The following is a 25,566-nucleotide window of genomic DNA, read 5'->3' as shown; positions in this document are numbered from 1 at the left end:
CACCCGGACTTTGTCAAACTTCGGCGCGTGATGATGACGACAACGTGGACGTCAAATGTGGCCAGTCTGTGCTATGTTTCTATGAGAAGCTAAGACGCCTCTTTAAAGACGTAAAACGCGAAAGTAAGTACAGTTTTGGGGATTATTTTCAGTCGAGTTGTACAATTCTTCCATAATAAATGTTAACAATATGAAAAGCAGCGACATTTAAGCGGTTTATGTTAGTTTTTGTCCATGTGCTGGGTGAAGAATGCTGCTGCACATCATAGCTCCGACCTTCACAACTGTTCACTTTAAACTTCACTCACATTAGGAGCAGCTTATTCTATGTGTCTTACTTAATTGTATTGTGTTTGTCTCAACCATGAATGTTTGTATTGTAATTCTAATCATTATTTACCCGGGAAGTCCTTATTGAGATGACAAATGGAGTGTTAGAAATGGTTAGTTACAAATTACAATATACAATGTATAGTGTCAAAATATAAATATACATACATGTTTATGAATGATGTGTCATGGTCAGTTGAACCTGCTAATAACTCTACACGTTATTCAGTGTTATTTTAAAAGCCCCATGAGATTCAATAATTTCTGTGATTGAGTCTAAGCAGAAGGAGCAGCAAATTGGAACACATTATATCTCAATTCAGTGCAGACTTTTACCAACATTTAAATAAAAATGATAGATCTACATTGACCAGTCTCAATTATACTAAATAAATTAGTATATGAAGAGGTGTAGCACTCTAGCCTTTGCAGCAAGAAGACCCGGGGCGACCTAGTCAGGAGTTTGCCTGCCTGTTCTCCCTGTGTGTGTGTGGCAATAATAATTGTGGTCATCATTTGTCATGTAGTGAGCAAAAACGTCAAACATTTGAAGATGTCAGTTGAGGCTGTGGTCAACGTTTGGCTGCGTTTTCTGACGCATGATGAACTAAACAATCAAACTGTTATGCCAGTACTCGCTGCCTCAGTGTGAACAGTTTGTTTGATGAGGCGCAGCGTTGTCAGATACTCCCTCCCCTTGTTATTTTCCTGTGAAAAGGTACAGAGGAGAAACCATGCGGGCTCACCAGCTGGCTTTTGCCACTGGAAGAAGCAGAGGTGTGTCTGCAGCTGCTGTCGTGTGTGAAATCTACAGGATATGAGGCTACAGTATCTCCGTGAACACCTGTGCTGCACTTTTTCTGCTTGGATTCCCCTCTAAAGAAATCTGTCAATGTCCCACATCTCAGCTTATCTGCTCTGCCGTAGTGCACCAAATCATATCAGCGTGACAGGAAACGTGCCAGCCACAGAAGTCTGTAGTGGGTTTGTGCTGTAGCTGGTGGTCCAGAGACTCACACCCCAATATTGCCAATGGAATAAGTTTGGATTTTATAGACTTGTGGCATGGCCATTGCAATTGAAAATTAATTATTATTTTTTTTCTAATTAACTAAAAGGATTTCAGCATTTAAACCCACTTGACTTTTTGGTGACTAATTAGGGATGAGTCAAAAATATCGATTTGATGATACATCTACGTCATTCCTCGTGCAATACGATAATCAGTATGCCTGGACAAATTCCGATATGTTAGTTAGTAAATTAAGGCTCTCTGAAGTATACAGTCCCTGCCAGTTTGTTAATCTAAATTATTTTCAATTTCGGATACATACATTCAGTTTACAATAAATGCCATACAAATAACCAAACTCATAGATGGGTGGAGAAACATCGCCACAGTTTTTTATTCTCTGATCTGTTATGTTTTCTTTGGCTTCAAGCTGAAAACAGTTCCCGATCATTATTTCCCAGAACAAAAATCTCATAAACATCATGCATTTGGGAAAGATCAGCTCATGTGTGACCAAACAGTTTTTACTGCAGCAGTTTTGTTTGTTTCTACTCACAGCTCACAGTTTACAGCCATAAATACACAATGGAGAATGTCAGTCAGGCTGCAGTACACCGCGAGCTGTTCACAGCCACTGACTGTGAAAGACTGGCTTTAGCATTCGTTTGTGCCTGTGAGCTTTGATATCTCAGAGTTTGTCTGTGCTTGTGTGGACGCTGAGGTTCAGTGGCGAGGATCACGCTCCAGAATCAGTTGCGAGGTGGGAGGTGGTTCATCCAGTGTGTTTTTGTGTCGGTTATTGAATGGGAGGTTCCCGTTTGGGAATGCCCAAACAACCATGCAAGGCTGCTGTAGTTTTGACCCCTAAGTTTGACAGTGTGAGAGACAGAGTCCGTGGTGTTGAGTGTGGGATGGTGTGGTTGTATTTACAAGAGCCTCTTTTCCTTCTCTGGTAGTTATTGTCAGGGAAAATGTACTTTAAGACAAAGTCCATGATTTAATTTTCTGTTCGTCCACCATTCGTCTTATGCTCAAACATTCCTATATTTTAAGCATGGTTGACAAAAGAAGATATGTACATACATGAAAAACCTCGATTTACTAAAGTGCTGTTTTGTTGACATTATCTGATATTTTATAGACAAAGCAATTTATTTATTTATTAAGCATGTCTTAGCAGGACATGCACTACATTGTTTGTGTATATGTATGAGGTATAAAACATTTAAATTTGTTAAAAATTGATTGGAGCTGCCACTAACGATTATTTTCATAATCAATTAATCTGTTGATTATTTTCCCGGTTAACTGAGTAATTGTTTGGTCCATCAAATGTTTGTCAAACCTGAAGATTATGATTTCTCAAAGGTCTTGTTTTGTCCATAAACCAAAATGATTAACTTTTAATGATTTCTTTGTTAAATATTCCCATTTAATAAGCTGAAACAATCAGAAATCTTGCTTTAATAATGAAAAAAAGCTTCAAACCAATTAATCGATTATCAAAATATTTGACGATTAATTTAGTAATCAATTATTCGAGTAATTGTTTCAGCTCTAAAATGCATAAACATTTGATCCCATTGAAGAATTCTCAACCTGTGTCTAAACTATAGACGGCTGTTTATTTTGATGACTATCATCAGAGAGTGGTCAAGAGAAAAGCAGACCATGTCACTGTATTGTCAATACAAGATGCAGGCCTACCTCCTACTGGCTGATTGGAGTTATTGCCTCATTTTATTACAATACCACAACCCAGAAATTTAAAAATGAAATCATGCTGCTGTGAACTCCGTAGCACCCCGTCGTCTATTTTTCCTAATTAAAAAATAAAAAGTAAATTGTATGATGTTCTCTCGCAGTGATGGCGTTGAATCATCTTCGTCTGCTGCGACCTCTGCTGTGTCAGTCCATGGTGCCACAGGTCAGGTTTCCCCTCGTGGTCACATCCAGGGTCAGTGCAGCGCCGCTCTGCCCCAGCACCACCTGTTTCCCCGCTGCATGCACCAGGCTCTACGCCACCAAGAAGGCAAAAGGTCAGAGAGGAGATTACAAACACTGGAGGTCACATCTGTGTGACCTCTAGATGTGGCTCATTTGGTTTGATGGTATTAATCTTGGACATGAATCTGAGTTTCCCTCTCATCTCTTCCCTTAAGCAAAGACAAAGGGCCAGTCTACACAGGTGAATATTAAGTCAGCTCTGGTGGAAGACATCATCAGTCTAGATGAAGTGAATAAGGACATGAAGGCTGTCATCAGTGCACTCAAAGATGACTTCACACGCAGCCTCAGCATCCGAGGTTCTCCAGGTATTCAGTTTCTCTGTCTCTTCAAATGCATTGACACACCAGATCAAACATGAAGTCACCACCTTTATAGAAGACAAAAATAATAGAGGTTGATGTATAAATGACCCCCAAGCTGTGCCAAGTAGTGATTTGATGTGAGATTAAGTGGAAAGAAATTGTAGAATAATAAAGGAAGAGAAAGCATACTCGCAAATCTAAGGGCTTAATATAATTGTTTAACTTGTCATTTCATATTAAGTTTTATTGTGTTGTTAAAGAAGGAGAACAAATGTGTACAGCTACTTAAGTCTTGTAATACTCCCTTGTATTTATGTTAATTCTCACCATAAGATTTTAGGACTCTCGGAGTCTGGTCTCCAGGAGTCCTCCAGTTCACCCAGACTAAATCAGTTTTCCAGATGTTATTTTTTCAATTACACCTCTACAAACACTTGAATTTCACATCATTCACTGTTTCTTACTTCCTCCACTCTTTGCCACAGTTAATAACATTATTGGCTGCAACTGCAACCATGACACGTGTCAGAAAAAAACCTCAAAGTAAACTTTAACAGAGAAATCTACTGCCGAGGTCACATTTGGAACATCCTTACTGGTTAATTTCTACATTTCATTCAAAAATACACACTAAATATTATACGGATTTTGCAATTTTGCAACATGTAATGTTGTCAATGCAGGAAAAAATGCTGAATTGTTTTTTGAGCTGTAGAATTCACTTTCAAAACATTTTCTGTCTGTTATTTCTGTGTTTTCAACCCGACTCCAACCTGTTTGCAGATGTCTCACTTTTCTAGCACAGTGTTGTTGTTGCTTCTGTTTGTCTTGACATAAAATAATCACTTTCTGTGTGCATTGCATCAATGTCACCAGGGACATCTCAACACAAAGTCTGTCATGAGTTTTAAAATGTTGTGTCACCAAAAGATCAAAACACAGCGATACTAAGAAACGCACAGAGAGTCATGTGGAGCTGACGGGCATAATCAGCAGTGTGTGAACTCATTTGACAGTGGTTTGAATATAATGGCCGTTAGTTTCAATTTAAAAGTGATGCACTATATTTTTAAGTACCTAAATCGACCTGACGAAGCACCCAAAGAGTGCTGTGCGACCTCACCTTGGCCCCAGTTTCCCCAACTACATCCAGGTCTTGACCCTTTGCCTCTGGGTTCTAACAAATGTGAGCTGGGCCAGATGGAATTAGAGGCGGGTCGCATAATGGAAGGTCTCTGGGGAGGAGGCAAACAACGGAATCGGACTTCAAAACTGAAAGTGTCTTGAGCTTTGACTCCTCGGCTAAAATTTCACTCTTAGCAACATAAGCACATGATTTTTACGTTTTAATAGTCAATGTTTTTTCATTCCTTTATCCATTTTTCATCTTGTTCCTAAACGTTTTTTTCCTTGCATTCATCAGTCAGCACTTTGCTTTGAATCACTTTTGTATCTTCCGCCGCTCCCTTTATCCTTCTCTTACTTGCTCTTGTCTCAGTGTTTCCACAATAATTCCCAGATTTATATTTTGGCTTCTGCTGATGTTTCACTTCTATGAATACCAAATTCTTATTGATCCACAAAGAACAAAAGTTCAAGAATTTTCAGACTTCCCTCCTTAACTTCCTCCATCTCTTCTGCTCTCCCAGTGTGTCTCTAGCTGTTCTTGCCTCTGTCCCTACATCCTGTCATCCTCCCTGTCTTCTCCCCTCCATCTGTGTATCCCTCACTGTTCTCCTCCTCCTCCGTTCATCCCCTTCTCATCCGTACAGCTGCACAGTAATCCAGGGAGGCAGCAGGACTTAGAGCTGACAGCAGAGATGAGATGGTGGAATGGAATGACGTCAGTTGTCTAAATGTGTGTGTGCACGCGCAAGTGTGTTAGTGTGTGTTTGTTCCACAAACCCCTCATCTGGCTCTCATTAAGCTTGTGTGAGTGTGTGTGGGGATATGCCTGTATGTACAGTTGCTTGTTGCCATGAATGCAAACTGCATATGTTCACGTGTTTGTTTGTGCGCGCGACAGAAAATCAGCAGAAAATCACAGATGTAAGGAGAATCGGTGCGATGACCGTCATATTGTGGTTATTCACATAGAAAGTGAAAACGGCACATATGGAATGTTTTTATGTACATCGCAATAAAAGGCACTTGCAATAAGTTTATCTAACTGAATGGGGAATAATTTACCTAAATGACTTCCACTCCAAGATCTCATTATTATTATTGTGAGATTCTCACTTTAAAAAGTTAATTACAAATGTGTTTTATATGTGATGCAAAAACTTTGTTGCTTGTAAAAGTGTATGGTAGGGTGATTTCATTGTGCATATGAGCAATTTCAAGAGTTTAAATAGCAGGTAAATGTTGATCCATATAATTGTGATGTGATATTTTAATCATAAATATGTCGCAGATTCAACAGGTGACCCTATCACAGGTGGGTGGTCAATTCAAGTGGTGTGACAATAATTTAACAACAAGGATATATCTTTGTGATATATCCTTTGTACCAATTATAGTTCCGTGAGTTGTTTGGCAAAGGAAATGTGAGCAAAGCAGTCCTGTATTTGTTATAGCCTGCATTCTCACCGGATGCCACTAATTCTCGCACCGTGGACCTTTTTTTTGGGAATTTCTTATAGCTTTAAAATGTAAACAAATGTCTGATACATTCAAACCACTGCCTAAGAAGTCCACACTGTGCTATTCACTCCAAATGACTCTTTGTTTCTTGTTATAATGAATGACACAGTATACAAATAATGTTGCATTGTATTTGTTCACAAAGACCAAACAGAGGGAGAATAAAAACACCAAAAGAAATCGCCAAAACGTACACACTGCTGCTTTAAGTGTGTATGGTGCACAATTATATCACATAAATTAAAAAAAAAAAATAATCCTATTAGATCACATTTAATATTTGTGAAGGACTATTTGGCAGAAGCTCTCCTCAGCCGTCTCGCAGCCTCCATCTTTGTAGTCTAAGAAATAATTGTCTGTCTGTCTGTCGTTCTCCTAAACTACTAACAGATGTGGAGGTGCTCACTGTTGAGGCACAGGTTAAAAAATAAAAGGGTCACAGATAGGGACTTGGATGAGACACATACGCACTGAGTAATGGACAACGGGACATGACAGGTTCAGCCCCACAGATCTCGCAAATGTATGTTTGAAGAGCGAGACAGAATAATTGGCAGGCGGATCAGTGTATCAGTGATTCAGCTCGGGTGTGGCCTTCAAATAATAGGTATCCATTTCATCACATCTTCCCAACCTTTGATTTTTAATTCATCATCTAATCTATGACTCTTCGGTACAGTGTCCTTTTTTTTTCCTTCCCCCCACCCCTGAAATCAAATTATATCAATTGGTCATATATAGAGAAAATGACTACACCGCCGTGTCTCTCCCCTCCCATCCCCACTCCTCCAGCCAGCACATGCACCACCACCCGCAGCAGCAGCAGCAGCAGCAGTAGTAACACAGCCCCCACTGGGTAAGCAGGGAGAGAGTGATGTAAGACAGAGTTAGGGAAGAAGGAAACAACTGCGTCTGAGGTTAGCCAGATGGAGGAGAGGGAGACGGGCGGATGGGTGGAGTGAGGGATGAACAGGAGAGATGAAGAGGGTGATGGAGGGAGGGAGGAAATGACAGAAGTTACCTCTTTGTCGGTGAACTTACCTTTGCTTCATGGAGTGAGGAGATCATTGAAACTCATAATAGCATGTAGCATCTGAACTACATGGAAACCTGGAATTGTTTTGACCCGACACAAATCTGACAACAATGTGATGGTTGATAAACGCACAAGTGTGTAATGCAAATATAAAACTATCATGTATAATCATCTTACAGTCAAATGAATCTTATAAAATATTTGATTGAAGTGCTGTTTTATGATCCGTTTTGGACAGTGACACTGATCTGCAAATATGTAATATGCAATATGATGATGAACACCTTGCCTTTTGTTTCTTAAACGGTCAAATGGTCTGTGAATGAAGTAAATAATGAACTGTATTTGAAGGCGCGCTGGATCACATCGTGGTGACGACTCAAGATGGAAAGTTCCCTCTCAACCAGCTGGGTCAGGTCTCCATGAAGTCACCTCAGCTCATTATGGTCAACATGAGCAGTTTCCCCGAGGTAAGACAATCACACACACACACACTAATACTGATTCTCCCTACCAGTGTTTGTTTGTCTCATACAGACATTTGAGCGCTCCGTAACTAAAGGCTTTATCAAAATAATCCAGAGTACAGACAGATAGATGTTTCTCGCTGAGGTAAAAGTGAGCCAGAGCAGAACTCTGATCTCACATCATTTTGTGTAAATGAAACCCGACCGGGCCTCGCTTTTCTCCGACTGCGTCTCGGACGCTAATTGATTGATGACTCGACGAGCCCTTTGTTCTTGGAGTGAAAGATAGCAACGAGAACCTAAACTCTGTGTGTGCATGCGTCGAGCTGTGGTTATGCCTGCGTGTGAGTTGTCACAGAGTAGGAAATGACCTAATTCTACCCCCAGGTTAGAGAGGAATAGATTATTTTTTTTCGCTCCTTTTTTGCTCCGTCTATTTTCCTTTGTAGATGATATAATACTGCACTAATCAGAGCTACACAAAATGTCACAAGGGGGCAAAGCAGAGCTTTAGAGGCCAGACTTTAATGGTATAGAAAATCCAAATGTGGAAAAAAAACATTTAACACAATCATACTGTATGCCATGACACGAGACATAAAATCCACCTTTTAATGCATGACATGGTAAAAATATTCTTTCTCATCAAGTAGATGTTGAGAAATTGGTTGCAGTGAAGGAGAAGCTACTGGTTACTCCTCGGGGGTCCATGGTAATACATTCATTAGAGCAAAACAATTAATGGATGACTGAATTAATAGTCAACTGTTTTGATAATTTTTTTCATGATTAAAACAAGATTTCTAATTGTTTTAGCTTCTTAAATGTGAATATTTTCATTGTTTCTGTGCTCCACATAACAAAGAAATCAATAAAACAGAATAATTTTGGTTTGTGGACAAAACAAGACATTTGAGAACATCGTCATTTCCAGGCTTGACAAACACTGATCAAGGTTTTTTAACATTTTCTGACATTTATGGACCAAGCGATTAATTGTTAGATTAATCGAATACGAAAATCATGGTTAGTTGCAGCTCTAACGTTCATTAACGTATTAAAACAGGCAATTTAATTGAGTAAATAACCCAAATTAAAGGCCCTGTTGAAAAACAATCACCCTGTGGCTGTTGCACCACACTTTCCCTGTAATCATGTCAAGAATTCTTTAGATATAAACTAGTTTTCACTACAAGTGTAAGTGACATTCAAATGCATTTTTCTTCCTGTAAAGGAACCACCTGTCCATAACAGCACGACTAACTTCTTACAAATATCTCCCTCCACCTTCTGTTTTCCCACCGGTCGGTGGTTTGGGACACTGGGGTTCTGCGGTTTCACCTCTTTGTTCTCCTTTTTGTACCGATATCACAAGTGTTTATCAGCTTCTCAAATCTGGAAATCCAGCCGTCAGCCTGAATCAGGCTCCACGGTCCTCCGGTGAGTCTGTTTCCTTCCCCAAAAGGCCGACCACAGACCACACACATGCCAACACACACACGCTCCCCCGTCATGCCCTGCGTTACCCATGTCACACACAGAGGTGAGTCCTCAGTGCCCAGAGTTAATAGGCTTATAATGATGCCTATCCATTACCAGGCACTTCAGAGGCCCAAACCATTGTTTTCCACTCATTTATTAGAAGTAATGGAACTAACAACAGCCAACAGCAGCTTAGATCAGGAGGCAATTTTCTGCATGTGCTTAAGGATGTTTTTGAATGTGCATGTGAAAGCATCCCACCACTTTGTGCGTAAAGTCAAAATCTTTGTTTTCTTCTTTTCAAGCACACACGCACTCTCACTCACACACAAGCTCTGCTCTGCTTTGCTTTGAACTGGCCTGTCAGCGTTTGATGTGAAACTTCAGCGTAATTTCTCTTCCTTTCCAACATATTAACCAGAACCTGCTCGGGCCTTTCCAGAGAAAATTCCGCTCGGTTTTCCGTAACCACCAGAGTGGACGTGGGTCTGGTGGGGGGGGGGGGGGGACTGTGATGAATTTGATGCTGAGAACAATCAAACATAGGTATGGGCCGAATCTATCACCCCACACTCAAAGAGAGCAACCAGAGGCCTGTGCTCCGGATGATTTTTTTTTTCTTCTTTCTAACAAATGAAAAGAACTCCATGAATTGATTTAATGCACACAAATAAATTCCTTTAATCTCGCTGCCATTTGTTTCCCCCAGCGGAAACGGCCAGAGGGAGCTGTCTAAGAAAGAGGAGTAGGGTAGCGCGGGTTAAAAGAAAAGAAGAGGAAATGATATGCTCTTATTTCTTGCTTTTCACATTCGCACACTTTGTAATGCGTTGCCGAGGGAATTGTCATGCGGCTGCAGATCTGACGAGAGGAGTGGTGTTACTTTATTTTCAGTAATTTGAAGTATCCGCCCTCCTCCCCTGTGTGTGTCTGTGTGTGTACTGTATAACGCTAGCTCTGGTTTTAATGTGGCGTTTGCTGGACCAAGGGATTGTGTCGTACATAGCAGATTATGTCTTCATGTTTCACATTATGTGAGTTTGGGTTTAATAATTACCATTGTGTTTCACGCAACCTTGTTTTGTTTTTTTGTCTGCCTGTAGTGCATTCATGTCAAAAAAAAAAAAAAAAAAAAACTTTGATCGTGAAGTGCTTTGTGAGTACGCACCAGTATCTGTCCACACTGACACTGGATCACATGATCCCCTCACGAAACACAATGTTCCTCTTTTTTTGTTTCCCCCCTCTTGATTATCTCCATCCTTTATAGACATCACAGATTGTTGTACTCGGATGTTTTGATTCAGATGATTTCTGGTGATTTTAGCTCTTCGCTTATCATTTGCCAAACTACATATAATGATTTTTCTATTTAATGCGTCCTGGTTACAGTTCTCGAAAAATACCTAATTCTGTCATCCATACCAAGATAGTTGGTACACAGGCAATAGATGTGGCCCCCCCATTGCTGGGGTCAATTTAGAGTGTCCAGTTAACAATGATCAATGGGTGATTAGGTATTTTGCTCAGGGGTCCCCCAGCCCTTGACCTGGCGGGGACTTGAACCAACAACCCTTTTGTTATGAGCCAATTTCCCATTCCACTTGGCCATGGCTGCCCCTTTTTTGTCAACTTGTAAACCTGGGAACTGCTTTTATTTACATGTCATGAACACCACAAACGACACATAAGGTGATCCATGATTTGAAAGGAATCTGATGTCCACCATCACTGGTTTTGTCACTGATCTCGACAGTCATCCTTTAGTGTATTTGCCCATATTCTAGTCAATAATGTACTATGATTGAGTGGCTAAATAATAAGCTAAGTCTGACAAAACTGTCTTTGAACCCTAAACAACAAAAAGGGAAAAACTAAGTTCAAAATTGACCAGAAAATTCCAGGTCCAGGCATTTTCAATACATTTTAGAAAGCCTTAGTTTTCTTGGGCTAAAGCAATAATGTGCACACTCACCGATCTAAATTTAACTCCACAACAGGTCCTAAACAGGTCCTAAACGTACACGTTCAAGCATTTGTTTGTTTTTGTTTAGTTTTTTCTTAAAGTGAATAAAGTCACCTTCCATTTGCTGTTATGATGACATTTATCATCTGACCATAAATAATATTTACAATTTTAATGTTCCAGAACGCGTGCGTGCGTGCCTGCGTGCATGCGTGTGTGTGTGTGTGTCAATATATCATACACAAGCATAAGCAGACTCCCCTGTGAGGTCACCAGAAGTCAGTGCCCTGCCCTGCAACCTCTCAGTCCTGTCCCAGGGGGCCGAGCGCTGACAGTGGCCCGAGGCACTTCCACACTGCACGGGCTTCCCCCGAGACACACACACACACACACACACACACACACAATGTGTAACACCTTAATGACTGCCAGCTGGAGCTGAACCACTACCTGCAGTTGTAGCACTGGTTTTCAATTAACACCAGTGCTCAAAGCACACTTTCATATAATATGTGTGTGTGTGTTTGTCCTCAGGCTATAGCTGCTGCCACCCATGCCCTCAGAGAGAGTAGCATGAACCTAAACCCAGAAGTGGACGGGACGATCATCAAGGTGCCTGTTCCAAAGTGAGTCTCTTACACACACACTCCTTACCTGTGAAGACATTCATAGACATCATGCATTGTGTTAGCCCTTACCCCTAACCTTTACCATATATTGTATGACCTATTTATTTGTATTGTTTTTATATTTTTTCTACAGTATTTTTATTGTTTGTTCTTAGGTCTATTATGTCACATTTTATTTATTTATCTCTGATGTACAGCACTTTGTCTCAGCTGTTGTTGTTTTCAAAGTGCTTTATACATAAAGTTGGATTCGATTGGAACCCTTCAGCTAAATGTAACCCCTAACATTTAAAAATGTCCACACAGAGACCGTTTTGAAACAAAACTTATCCTGATGGCCTACTACACGTACAAACACACACACACACGTTTGCATAGCTATCCTTCTTAGGACACTGCATTGACGTCCATTCATGTGGACAACAAAGACTTATCCCTAACATAATCCATAACCAGTGAATGCCTAAGCCTAACTACAATTCAAATCTTAGCCCTAAACTTTATTAGTTCCTCAGAACACACACACACACACACTTCCTCTGTATATCTTATATTTCTGTCATAAACGTACTGTATGTTTTACTTTTGCACGCCTTGAAACAATGAAAAAACATAATTTCCCCTTATTTTTTATATATATATATATAGCGTCATATTGATACATAAATCACTACAATAACCAGCACATTTTTGTAAATTATTGCAGCTAAACTACTCAGTTAAACTCATCTGTGGGTTTGTTTTGTCTATACGCAGAACTGTAACTGACAGATCTGTTGACGTTTGCTTGTAGATGTATAGAGACCCTCAGTGTGTTAATGTCTCTCTCTCTCTCTCTCTCTCTCTCTCTCTCTCCGTCTCTCTGCCAAGTCAAACAACCTCACACAAAACTATCCGTCACTCACTCACTGAGCCACTCTATGTATACAGTATGTTTCTTTACATATATATACACATGGTGCATGGATGGAAGTCCGCATGTATAAATGTGCATGCACTTTTGTGTGTGTGTGTGTGTGTATGAGTGTGTATTTGTGTGCACATGGAGCAGCAGGTGTTAGTCTGGCAGAGGAGGGACACAAGAGTCAGACTGCTTTCCCCCTGCAATCAGTCTCGGCACGCTCCGAGCCCACATTTGCATTTCCAAGGAGAAGGCGCTCCTTGATTGGCCCTGGAATCAGTAATTAGGCTGCATTGTTTGTGGTAAATAGATGCTGCACTTGGATTGTTTGCAAATAGTCCCGAAGGCAAGAACAGGGGGGAAAAAACGCCAATTAAGGACAAAAAAGGCAGAGTGAAATGGGGAAGTTGGATTTTCTGAGTGATTAACAAAGTTATCTGCATGATGGATGTTTCGGCTCAGGTCTTAGACCTCAGGAAAGTGATTGTTGTGATATGGCTGCTATGAGTCAGAACTAAAATGATTATAGTTATACTACAAGCACATTTTTTTTTTTTTTTAATTGTGTGTCAGAAAATCATGTTTGTCGGTATCGGTAGAACCAAAGAACCAGCCAGCCGTTACATTTTCCATTTTCTTCGTTACCTTCCTTACTGTTAATCTTTCCTGCTTTCCTCTCATCTCGTGTCGTCGTCTTCTTTGCAGAGTAACGCGAGAGCACAGAGAGAACCTCGCCAAGATGGCCAAACAGATCAGCAACAAGGCCAAGGACTCGGTGAGGAGAGTTCGATCTCATGCCGTCACACAGGTCAAAAAGGCAAAGGAAGAACACTCGGAGGACACCATACGACTGATCGAGAAACAGGTGTGAGACAGAAAGACGACAGCGTTATTACCCCGGTGCTTGAAAATCTCTGCACATGTTGTGTTTTAAAGGTTTGAGTAGTGCTTGAATTTTGCTTGTTGAGTTTTGTAACTGTTTTTCTTCCACAATGTATAGAGTGTATTTCTGATTCATTTAATGTTATATTCATTGAAATGAGTGCTTTTTCTTCAAAAAATAAGGACATTTTGAAGTGACCCCACGCTTTTGAACAGTAGTGTATGTCTATGGATGTGAACAGCACCGCTTCCTGCCAAATTGGCTTTGTTTTGGTTGCATGATGTCAGCTACTAAAGCTCTGTTAGATGGAGAAATAGAATAAAAAGTTGAAGAGCCGACACTTAAAACTAATCTGGAAGTCTTTTTACAGACAGGTGACATTTATTATTATATATATATATAAATTTAAATCATCATTTTGTCATTCATATAAATATGTAATTTACCACAGCTGCAAGGTGCTGGAAAAGCTTCAAAATGGACACTGAAAATGCTTTAACCTTAGCAAATAAGGGGTTTATAAATCTTTTCCAAGTATTACAGAGGTTTTAAAAAAGTGCCCAAAACGTGAATTCAACCTGACTTTTAATGTCTCCATCTTCCTCTCTTTATCACAGATTCAGCAGATGGCGGACACCATCGCAGCGGACATTGACAAACTGCTAGCAGCTAAGACCAAGGAGCTGTTAGCCTGACGGCTTCATGTTGTGAGTGAATGAACGTACACGACAGCAGCCACATGTTTCTGGTGTAAATGAGACGGTGACTGGATCGCAGAGAGAGGGTCGTTTTCTTTTCGTTTCCACAAACAAACAAGTGTCGGATCCTGTAGTACATACAGACGCTGGGCTGTGGTCACTGGCCACATCACTACAGATATCTAGTTTTTTTTTGCTGCTGGTTGATATCTGTGTTCAACTCACTGTTTGCGTAAACAAAAAATGGCACGGAAACAACAACGGGGCTGCCAGTCATCCTCCTTCCTCCACTGTTACTCGTCCTGTCTTCAAACAATTCCCAGAGCGAGGGACGAATAGACTTTTAATGGGATTTGTGAGCCTCCTCCTAATCAAACCCTTTGCCACAAGGGCTGTCTGTTTATATAAAACAAGCGCACCCATCTGAATGTAAACTGGCTGTGGGTTTGCCTTGGTGGCAGGAGCAAGAGGGAGAGAAAGTTTGTTCCAAAGACGCAGGAGCCAGCTGAACAGATATCATTAGCGTGTTGCCAAACATTTGTTTCACATTGATTCAAACTCTGTTCAAAAAAAAAGGCTCGTGAGTTGAGGATTGATAATATGGCAACTCACTTTTAAACACAATAACGTCAGGAAAAAAAACATTATTGATGAACACCATTAAAGAAACACTGCTTTGTACCATGTGCGTCATCTTTTCGTTCTCTTGTTTTCTTTTTTCTCCCCACTTTTAGTTTGAAGTCGCCCCCTCTGCCATTAGTTAGAGTGATAATGGAGGTTTCCTGTATACAGACCTGGAGGCCCTGGCTGCTGGCACCACAATTGTCCATTAGGAGGAAATTATTAGGAAAAAGAGGCTTTTTAATGTCCTTTTTCTTTGTCTTAAAGTCACTGCAGTTAAGAGTTGTTCAAGGAATGAGAAACACACGCACTCACACAGCTCTGCGTTCATGTTTCTGCTGTTTACACCATCGAGGCTTTCCATATCATTATGTGGTTGGTGTCATCATCGTTGTCAGGGTTTGTTGTGCTACTGGTTGCATACAGCCCACACAGTTAATCATATAGCCAACCGGTGATTTAATGATTTGAAACGGCTAATTATGCCTTTTATCCCGACTTCTTTAAAAGAGAGAAAATGAATTGACGAGGAATAGCGACTGTGCTGCTTTCATGGTTGTTGTTTTGTTTGTTTTAATCTTTGTCGCTATATGCTAGCGTTGCTAAATTGCATGCTACACATTGTGGCTTTAATACATTTGGCCCTTGGTCTCCCCCCGAATGGCTTCGCTTTAATGGCCTAAACAGACCAGAGTCGTTGGATAAACAAGAGTTTAGCAGAGGAGTGGCTGCTGGGTCGGGACGGAGCAGAGGCGGGGTGGAAATGGCAGGTTTTTGTGGTGATTCTAGGTCCATATGTCAGCAATTTGAGGGCATTGTGTACCTTGGCCTAAAACAGAGGCATCATGATCGATGGAGGGGTGAAAATCTCCCAAGTCCTTGGTGCAGAACACAGACAAGCATGAGGAAATTGCTTTCAGCTGATAGCTTCATTTTGGTTGACATTTATCAAGTGAATTACCCCTGGTCCTTTCAAATGTTTACTACTACTAGTGCCTTTTGACATACGTGTGAGAGAGAGAGAGAGAGAGAGAGAGAGAGAGAGACTGTGTTTGTGTGCAAGCAAGAGAGTAATAAAGGTTTGTCTGTGGGAGTTTCTGGCCTGTCCTCTCGTGATTCCTCACTAAAATATACAAGTCCAAATTAGTTATGTAAACGTTTGATTTGATAGTTTTCACCCACTTCTGCGTAACCAAAGTCATTTCACTACTTAAACTGAAAACTTTAAAAGCTCTTCTTTTTTTTTATATGAAAAGCAGCAATGATTGACTGTCGAATAACAGATTTGCTGAAGTACAACAACAATCTTAAGTTTATCTAAATTATTGGGCCAAAAAAGTATCATTTTGGATTTAAGAAAATTACTCAGTGAAGTGACTGTCAGTGAACGTCTCATCCAAGTTTCTTCCCTTTGCCGTTATCGCAGAGCACAAATATCCCAAATTCATCTGTGGAAAACTTTCGACTCACACTCATTGGAAAGAAGAAGAAAAGAATTCTCAGCTTCTCTGTTCTTTATCATTTTGCCAAGTCCTTAGGTTACAGCTGTGGATCGGTAGTGCAGGAGGTCTTCTATCCAGAGAGCCAGCTAACGAAGGATCTCCTGCTCTTTTGCTCTGTTGTCCTTAGGCGAGACATTTAAAGGTACAGTGTGTAAAACTTAGCAACACTTTTTTTGGCACATGTTGCAGCTGAATATCCTTACTTCACCCTTCCTTTACAATTGTGTTTGGGAAAACCTACATGTAACGTAGCCTTCAGATGTTTAGCTTAGTCTATTGTAAAAACACAGTGAACCTCCAGCTGACCATTCTGGGGCAAATGACAAACAACAATTCATACAATTGTACACATATAAAATATTGTATCTTCAGTTCCTGCCAAATGAAAATCATTTCACCTACTATTTTACACACTGGAATGAATTCACTCAACATTGCTCCTTTGGTTATGAACGATGTGTGGAAAAAGAAAACAGTTTCATATACAGTGGATGTATGGATGAATGTGTGAAGTGCAGAGTAAGCTTGAGACGATTGTACCACCTGAGAAAATACTGAGCTCTCAAAGTATCGCCATTATCACCTTAAACGTTAAAACACAGTGGTGTAACTCGGCCGAGCAAAGTCTGCTACAGACTTATCACAGGAGGCAGATTTAATACCACATTTCACTCACTGGTATAGTGAAATTAGATTAAGTTGGAGCGAGAGATAAGGTTACTTTAATTGCTAATATTATTATTTGGGCTATTTTGGAGGATTGTTTTATTATTTTGTTAGTTTTTCATTTTTATTCATTCTACGCACTCAGGTCCACAATGGTCACCCTGGTTTATACGTTAGATCCAAGTAGAGGAAGCTTGCGTACCTCTGGTGGAGCATGTACCACAGTTTGAGAACCTATAGGCCAAAAGAATTATGTGCATACTAACATGTATATAACGACCCTCTGCTTCCTCGCGTCCCTTTATGCTGCCAGTGGACTGCCGCTGAGTCCAGGCAGCGACCAACAGGCCACTTTAAGTGCAGACAGAATTGTATAGAGCCCACACACACACACACACACAAGCACACGTACGCCTCATTCCCTCCCTTTCTCTCCCTCGCTCTCCTCATCACCTCTGGAGTGTAAAGAGCCTCCGAGTGCGATGGAGCCGCCATCAAGATCTCATCAAGGATCCAATCAGCGGCGTGAATATGAAATGTACTCTCCTCCTCCTGCGATGTGATGATGGGGACGAGGAGCCTGGAGTCTGCAGCGAAAATAATATGCAAAGCAAACTCCACATTTTCAATGGATTTCATGTTCGCGAGAGTATCACTGACCCTTTTTCAGGGCAGATGCAGTAATAGACGCAGAGGGGGAGAAAAAAAAGAATATGTGCAAATTAGCTTATTAATATTCATAGATGGCGGCTGTGTGGCCTGGTGTAATGCAGCCCACGTTTGGGCCTAATCCAGACCGGGCCTGTAACGGGGAAATGGCCAGCCATTTTAGGAGGAAGCTGGATATCCTAATAATCAGGTAAACTAATACCGCGGTGGTGAGAGTGTTTCCTTCCGGAGCTCTCGGCACGTCAGTCATTCATAGGATCTGCTCCTGTGTCTCGTCTGCGAGCCATTTTAACTCTGAGTTAAACACACGTGCATTTAAGGAGGACCACACGGTGCCCCCCCCCCCCTCTTTTTTTTGGATAGCTTCTATATCCACGAGGAGGCTCCGCAAACCATCGCCCGGGCCCGACCAGATGCTCCGACACACACACACTTACCTCCTGCTTCTCAAATCCGAACAAAGCGTTCCTCAGTCCAAAGTGGTTAAACTGTCATTTCAAATCGTCTGGACATCGTGATTACCGGCATGGGAGGAATTATATATTTAGCTTTATGTCCATCGCCATTTCCTCCCCCCACCCTGATCTGAAGTGACTAGCCATGTAGTGCCCTCGATATTACTATCTCTGAGGAGTTTAAACCTTCCCCCAAGAGACAAGTGTAATCAAGGGCTGCCAGCAGGAGGGAGGGAGAAAGAGGGAGGGAGAGAGGATGAGAGGTGAGGGGTGGGTGGTGTAGTGGAGGGAATGACAGTGGACCCAAAATTACAAACATCATTATGTCTAAATGCAACAAAAAAAAAAAGGGAATCGCAAAGGCAATGATAATAATTTTAAGGGGACGAAAAAAATAACGGAAAACATGATGCAGTTTTTAACAGTGTATTTTCCACAAAGGTAGCTGTTTTAATTCAATACTAATTGTATTTCCCAGTCATTTCCATGATTTGAATCACTTTCAGGCCCATTTTCCTTTTTTAAATCTGCAAGTGTATTAGTTTCCGACTTACTTTGTTGAAGCAGAGGCTCAGTGAAGCTAATGAAATAAATCAAACTTAGTTGCATTTATTAGCTCTGAAAAGAAATATATTTTTGCAGTGCTGTTGTCACCTATACAACTTTTTTGTTGTGTTCTCCATTAAAAGTCACGCTTTTATTCATCAAAAGAGTTGCAAAATGAATAGAAAATATAGTCAAGACATTGACAAGATCAGAAATAATGATTTCTATTCCAAATAATAATGTTGCCCTTTCGTCAAAGAACCAGCAAAACTGTTTTCAGCTGTGCTAACATAACTGCACAAGGGTTTTCTAATCATCCAATAGCCTTCTAACGCGATTAGCAAACACAATGTACCATTAGAACACTGGAGAGATGGTTGCTGGAAATGGGCCTCTATACACCTATGTACATATTCCAGTAAAAGTCAGATGTTTGCAGCTAGAATAGTCGTTTACCACATTAACAATGTATAGAGTGTATGATTCATTTAATGTTATATTCATTGAAAAAATAAGGACATTTCTAAGTGACCCCAAGTTTTTGAACAGTACTGTATACAGACACAGTCTTATTTTCACCTCAGTCATTGTTTTGGGGGGGAAAAGTGACCCCCTCTATCCTCCTTGATCCTCCAGCCTGCAGCGTCTCATCCATCCTGAGGAGAGTCGTTCATCCTCAACGGTGTCACCGTTCGCTCATAAATACGAGTGACCGTTTTTTTTTTTGGGGGGGGGGGGGAGCAGATGAACGCGCGGCCAGCGGATTGGACAGGAAGCCTGTTAATCTGCAATCCAATCCGGTCTGAGTCTGGCGAAACCCGGGCTCAGCTTGGCTGACCCGGGCCCTGCAAGGAAGGAAGTGAAGGACTCAGGAAACGGTGTTCAGAGCTTTCACCAGTCATATCCATCACAGTGCACAGTGATGTTTGTGTGTGTGTGCGTGCGTGTGTGTGTGTGTGAGAGAGTGCCTGTTTCACCAGTCATATCCATCACAGAGCTCTGTCTCTACGCCTGGGCAAAAGAACTGGAGAGTCATTAGAGGGGCTGGGCTGCAGCGCTGCACTTTAACTAAACATCTTTTCCATAAAATAAATGCTTCCAGGTTACTGTGGGTCCCGGAGAAACCTCGACTGCCTCGCTTTTGCTGCCATTCATCTGATCCCAATTACCCGAACAGACCGAGTTACAGACACACACACACACAGGCCGGAGTGGAGTGGTGTGTTAAAACTCCAAAGTGGACCCCACAACTGAGGAGCGAAGGCATGGTTTTGTCTTAATTCGACACATCGTCGCTGAGTGTTGACCACCTTGCCCTCGTCTGCGTGACCCCGCAGTTGGGAAAACACACGCGAGCCAAAACACACACACACGTCTACTGTATTATATCCAGTATGGGTTTTGCCTTTTTTTTTTATTTCTGGTTCCAGCTGAAGTGTTTAACATAAGTGAGTATGTGCAGGTGAAGTGTCTGAAAAACCTTTTGTGGTGGTCAAAACCAAATCTATACCTATCGTGCCAGCAAATGACCTTTGTTTTCCCACATGCAAAACTATGTTCACTCATCATTTTATGCAGTCTTGCATTAAGTACCTTAAAAGGGATACTTGAGTAAAAGTACAAGTATCTTTACCAGAAAATGACTTAAGTAAAAAAAAAAGCCTTAACATTTTCTATCAAAAGTCATTTTCTGATATAAAATGTACTTAAGTTTTAGAAGTAAAAGTTTTTTTTTGTTTTTATTTTTTTTTTAAAGCGAGGAGTCAGGATTGAGCCATGGGTTCAAGTCACTTAACCTCATGTTGAATTGTGTGAATGGGTCAAAACTATAGTGTAAAGCAGCTTTAACTTCTATAGAAATACAGACCATAATACCAACTCTTCTTCTTCTGATTTTATTTGTTAGTAACGAGTAACAAAGATAGTTGGAGGTAGAAAAATAGTTAAGTAGTTAAAAAAATAAAAATAATAAGTTGCTAAAAATATAAATAACAAAGTAAAGTACAGATATAGATGAATTTTATACTTGTACTTGTACCTTGTACTTTTTTGTACTACTAACTCTCAGTCACCCATAAAAGCATGTACAATATTTATGAAATGTTTCTATTTTGTTGCCAGATTGGTTTCGCGTATCAAAGTCATTTCAAAGGTAAGTTTTTACTCTATTAACTTTGATTTTCAAAAGAGCTACAAATTTAAATTATGATATTGTGTTTGTATTATTTTTTATGTCAAATCCTTGAATTTGATGCCATGTCATTTCATGTCATATCTTTGGTATTTTAAATCCCACATGTTTTATTGTACTGTACTTTAATTTTTGACATCTATAACACTCCCCTCTCATTCTCTCTGCTTGTGTGTGTCTTTTAGTTAAATGTCACCCCAACCTGGAATTAAAGTCATGACCTTTTTTTTTTTTTTTTTACAAAGGTAACATTTTATTACTTTGTTTGAATCAGGCAAGACTCTGTTCACGTTGCGCATTTACATCCATACTTTATTGAATAATTGCTTCCCGATGCTATGACCTCCCCTGGAATATTAATTACCAAAATGAGGAAACATCTCTTGGGTCTGAGGGATGGAAGTTCAGACCGCACACGTCGGAGAAACCAAGTTTTCAGGTGAAATCACTCACATTTTCAGTGTATGTATTGTGTGCAACAGCTGTGTCATGGAGTTGAGTTAAAGAAAAACAGTATTTTTTTTTAAATACAATTAGACAGATATTTTTTGGAGATTGGATCAATGAATGAACATCTTACTATAATGTAATATATAATGCAATTATATTACATTTAAAGAGTAAATAATACATGAGTAAATGTTTTTTTTCCTCCTGTTTTATCAAACAGAAACTGCCATTGTATCCCATGTGTGCATCTCCTGACTCCATCATCACACTCTGCATTAAAAGGAAGACAGCACCATCTACTGGCGTAAGGATGGAGCCACACCATTGTCCTCATAAAATGAAAAGTGCTTAAAAAAAAAACATTAATAATTAATAAATCATCTCAGGGTAATCAGATGTCATGGTTGTGTGAATGTATGTAAACATCTACAGTAGACAAAGTTCTCATGAAACTGTTCTGGGGTTAAAAAAAACCCAATTCTCTTGTGTCATTTACTCCCGAAATTTAGCAATAAAATCTCCCTAAAGTCCCATTTTATTTACAGTAATAATAAATGATGTAAGGGGACAGAACTCTTCCTCATTTGTGATTATGTTGATTAAAAGTCGTTACATTAGAGATTTATGGTGACACTGTGTCTGGAAAAAAGGCCAAGAGGAACTTGTTTATGTCAGTCAAAAAAAAAAAAAGCCCAAGAACATCAACACGTACTAAACGTATGAAGCAATACGTAAGAATTGGGCCATTTCATCCGGTGACTTCTTTATGACACACAAACTTTTTCCTCCTCACATATTTCTGACTGATCATATCGTGCTCTGGAAACCGCTGCGAGGAAACTTTTTCGTTTCATTACGTCAAACATAAACTAGAAACACAGACGTGCATTCATCGCACGTTAATAAGTGTATTCATCGACTTTCTGCTGAGCAAAAAAGCTGAAAATGTCTGAGTAAACAACAACAATGTAAACGACGCCTCTGTGTCACTCAAGGACGATGTTTTTTTTATCTCCAATTTGTGTCTGAAAACAAAGTAATAAAACATCATTGCCGGGTAGTAATGATTGTTGTGTTTGACTTTAGCCATTCGTTTTGTTTCTACACTCTTAGAAGTAAGGGTTCCAAAAGGGTCCTTCTACAAGGGCTTTTCAAGGGTTCTTGGTAACACTAATGGTTCCAGTAAGAACCCTTTAAAACCCCTTTCCTGAATAAATGGTTTTAAAAGGGTTCTTGGTGGAACCTTTATAAAAAAGGTACCTGGAACCAAAAAGGGTTCTCCTATGAGGACAAGCCGAAGAACCTTATATGGTTCTACTTAGCACTTTTATTTCTAAGAGTGTATAACTCAGTGCTTGTCAGACATTTTAAATAGGTGAGAAAGTACCTGACCCGATTTAAACAAAAATGTGCATAATATAACATTTCTGACTATTCTACTGCCTTTTCTGTAAGTGACGGCAATGTCATTGCAAAATACACCACCTGATATTGTTTTAATACTATTTTGAATAGGTACATTAGACATTTTCAAAAGATATACGTTTGATAAATGAATAAATGAAATGAAAGTGACATTTAATGCATGTTTTTTTTTATTAATGTAAAGTCAAAATGGGACGAAATTAGAGATCCACATAAAAAAACATCCACATATAATGGAACAATGCAGGTTTTGTCACACAAAGCAAAAATAACCAAAACACAGAGTCTGAGCGCAGAGACACAAAACTCTGAAGAACACGAGGGTGATGAGTTCACATTGAGCAGAGCATAATGAGGGTTAACGAGGAACAGCTGGAACTAATTAGGGCGTGGCCTGCAATCACTGTGACAGGAGTGACCAGGAAACACAGGTGAATGCTAAGTGATGAACGGATTACGTCAGATCCATGTGCAGTACAGCCAAACAACAACAAACATGTCGGATTATATCCATCAGTCGGACATTCAAGTTGCCTTAGCTGCTCCGATACCTATCCAGGAGTCATTTCAGCAATTAAGCCGAGTTAATGTTTTGGTTTTCGACTGTGGGCTACTTTGCGCTACCAGAGAGTAGAAGGACGTTTCAACGCATGCGCGCCATGGATGTATTATATGAACTGGATAGAGCTCCGCCCCCCTCTGCCTTGAAGACAATTTTTACATGGTGGCCACTGTGGGTACTGCAACAGAAAACCCCATAAAAGCCCAAAAGCCCAAAAAGCAATTTTCCCATTGACCGCAATAGTAAAAGAGACGCCTGTAAAGGACATAGACACAGGCTTTTATAGATCTTTATATGGTAGTGACACTACTGCGCATGCTCTATGGGCCCCATAACCCAGAAATAAACGCGGAAGTCAAAAACTTTTTTGGCATATGCGCTGGGTGAGCAGCTTCATAGGAATGAACAGAAGCGAAGGGGCGGTGTTCTATCCAGTTCATATTATACATCCATGATGCACGCACTCCTGGTGTTGTTGTATGGCAGTGCTTCACAGTGCCACCTAGCCACCTGGCATGCATACTACATCAAATTTCACACACTTTAGCGTCACCGCGTGCATGCAGATTTCCACCCAAAGACGCTGGTCTAAACGCGTTTGTGTTCAGATTGTTGTTGTGTAAAGCTAGCCTAAACCTCGAGACGAGAAGAGCGAAATAACAGTCCAACAAAATAAGACATCAATAAATGCACAATAGTGTCTGAAAATGTCACGAGGATAATCAGGAATCAGAGTTGGCAGTGTTACCGTTTCTTGGTAAAGTCTGGGGTTTCCTGCATCTCCCGCCAAAACTGTTACACATACACACACATGATTTCCTCGCCAGTTTTCAAAAGAACCGGTTCAGCCAGCACTTCTCTGCACTTCATTCAGGTTAACGACATGTTTTCGCAATGCTTTGGCCAAGCTTCAAACCATTTCTTGCTCGTCTTCTTTTGTTTGTCATCTGCTCAGAAAAGAAAAACAGTGTTTAAAGGACATTAAACACACAACAGACACCATAGATCAAAATCCTGTGAGCTTCACTGTTTCACAGTCTGACGATCACATAAGAGTTTCTGTTCTGCAAAGCGATCAAGAGTGAAACCAGCAAGTGAAGGGAAAACATGTATTATTATTTTAATGAAGGTAAAGTAGAATGTGGTAACAATGTCCTTGTCAATCCCAAATGATTTCAAACGTCAGGATCATCTACAGTAGCTTCTACGGCGACAATAAATATATTAATATCTTAAAATAGATGTATATATCGTGGCTTTTTGGCTGTAATTGAGTTACGGGCAGCTTTTCTCAGAAACAAAAGGTCATTCCTGGGTGCTTTCACCCATTGTTCATCTGAAACTCAGATGACCTGTGCAGGGTCACTGAGCATCGAGTCTCACTATGAGGGACCAAACTATTCAGTACAGGAGGGCGGGTGAGTGATATGAGCTCAAAATGACATCACTGCAAATTCCACCATGATGTCACAATGATAGATATTTTGCAGAATTTCAAAGTCAAAGTGTGTGTGTTGACGGTTTTGAGTGAGCGGTGGAATACACCCTGGACATTCAGAGAGGTTTCGAAGAGTTAGAGAATAACTGTTAGTGCCAGTTAGTGATGATGACGACAGGGCCCAGAACCTGCTTCCTCTCTCATTTATATGATGAAGAAGCAGTAATAAGCAAAAAAAAAAAAAAATAATAAGAACAGTCAAACATCGTTTTTCAGATCAAATGTTACTGGAATCAGCAAAGTCTTTTGCCAGGAATTCTGAGTCACTTCCCCTTTTTTTCTCTCTCACAGCAGAAAGACTCTAATGACCCCAGTAATGATATACATTTTTTCCCTCCCAGAACAGAAAGTGAAACAACTGCAATCATCAACATACTGAACTGGAGTGTAATGGGCACAAGAGGTTTAAATGCAGCTAAAAATCGCTCTCATTTTAACTGTTTAAAACACGATCAGGACTTTCAAGTAAAGAATGCTAAAGAAACATTTATTTATTTATCTCTTTCATGTGCGGTATATTTACATTCAACAACAACATTCACAAACAAAACATCATACATAGGTTGTTTTTTAAAAGACAATGTAACAAGTGCCTCAAAAGTTTTGCCAGTCACTAACT

The 25,566-nt window shown here is 40.2% G+C and overlaps 1 protein-coding gene across 1 annotated transcript; it reads left to right on the top strand.

The window, feature by feature from the left end:
* Window positions 1-58: 58 nt before the first annotated feature.
* mrrf (mitochondrial ribosome recycling factor) lies at window positions 59-15,015 on the top strand. Its single transcript, XM_083903153.1, has 7 exons — window positions 59-123; window positions 3,208-3,381; window positions 3,505-3,657; window positions 7,688-7,806; window positions 11,786-11,877; window positions 13,487-13,646; window positions 14,282-15,015. Coding segments are annotated over exons 1-7 (777 nt in total). The 5' UTR covers window positions 59-122; the 3' UTR covers window positions 14,360-15,015.
* The last annotated feature ends 10,551 nt before the right edge of the window (window positions 15,016-25,566 follow it).

The sequence above is a fragment of the Microchirus variegatus genome (assembly GCF_963457635.1).
Source record: "Microchirus variegatus genome assembly, chromosome: 16".
In the NCBI taxonomy this organism is placed as follows: Eukaryota; Metazoa; Chordata; class Actinopteri; order Pleuronectiformes; family Soleidae; genus Microchirus; species Microchirus variegatus.
The sequence above is the reverse complement of the archived record's forward strand: the minus strand, read 5'-3'. Positions and strand labels throughout refer to the sequence as shown.

What these genes read in the sequence shown, in the direction of transcription:
- mrrf (XM_083903153.1), top strand. An exon ending in CGCCACCAAGAAGGCAAAAG is followed by an intron (nt 3,382 to 3,504) that starts GTCAGAGAGGAG and finishes TCTTCCCTTAAG; the next exon opens with CAAAGACAAAGGGCCAGTCT. An exon ending in CAGCATCCGAGGTTCTCCAG is followed by an intron (nt 3,658 to 7,687) that starts GTATTCAGTTTC and finishes CTGTATTTGAAG; the next exon opens with GCGCGCTGGATCACATCGTG.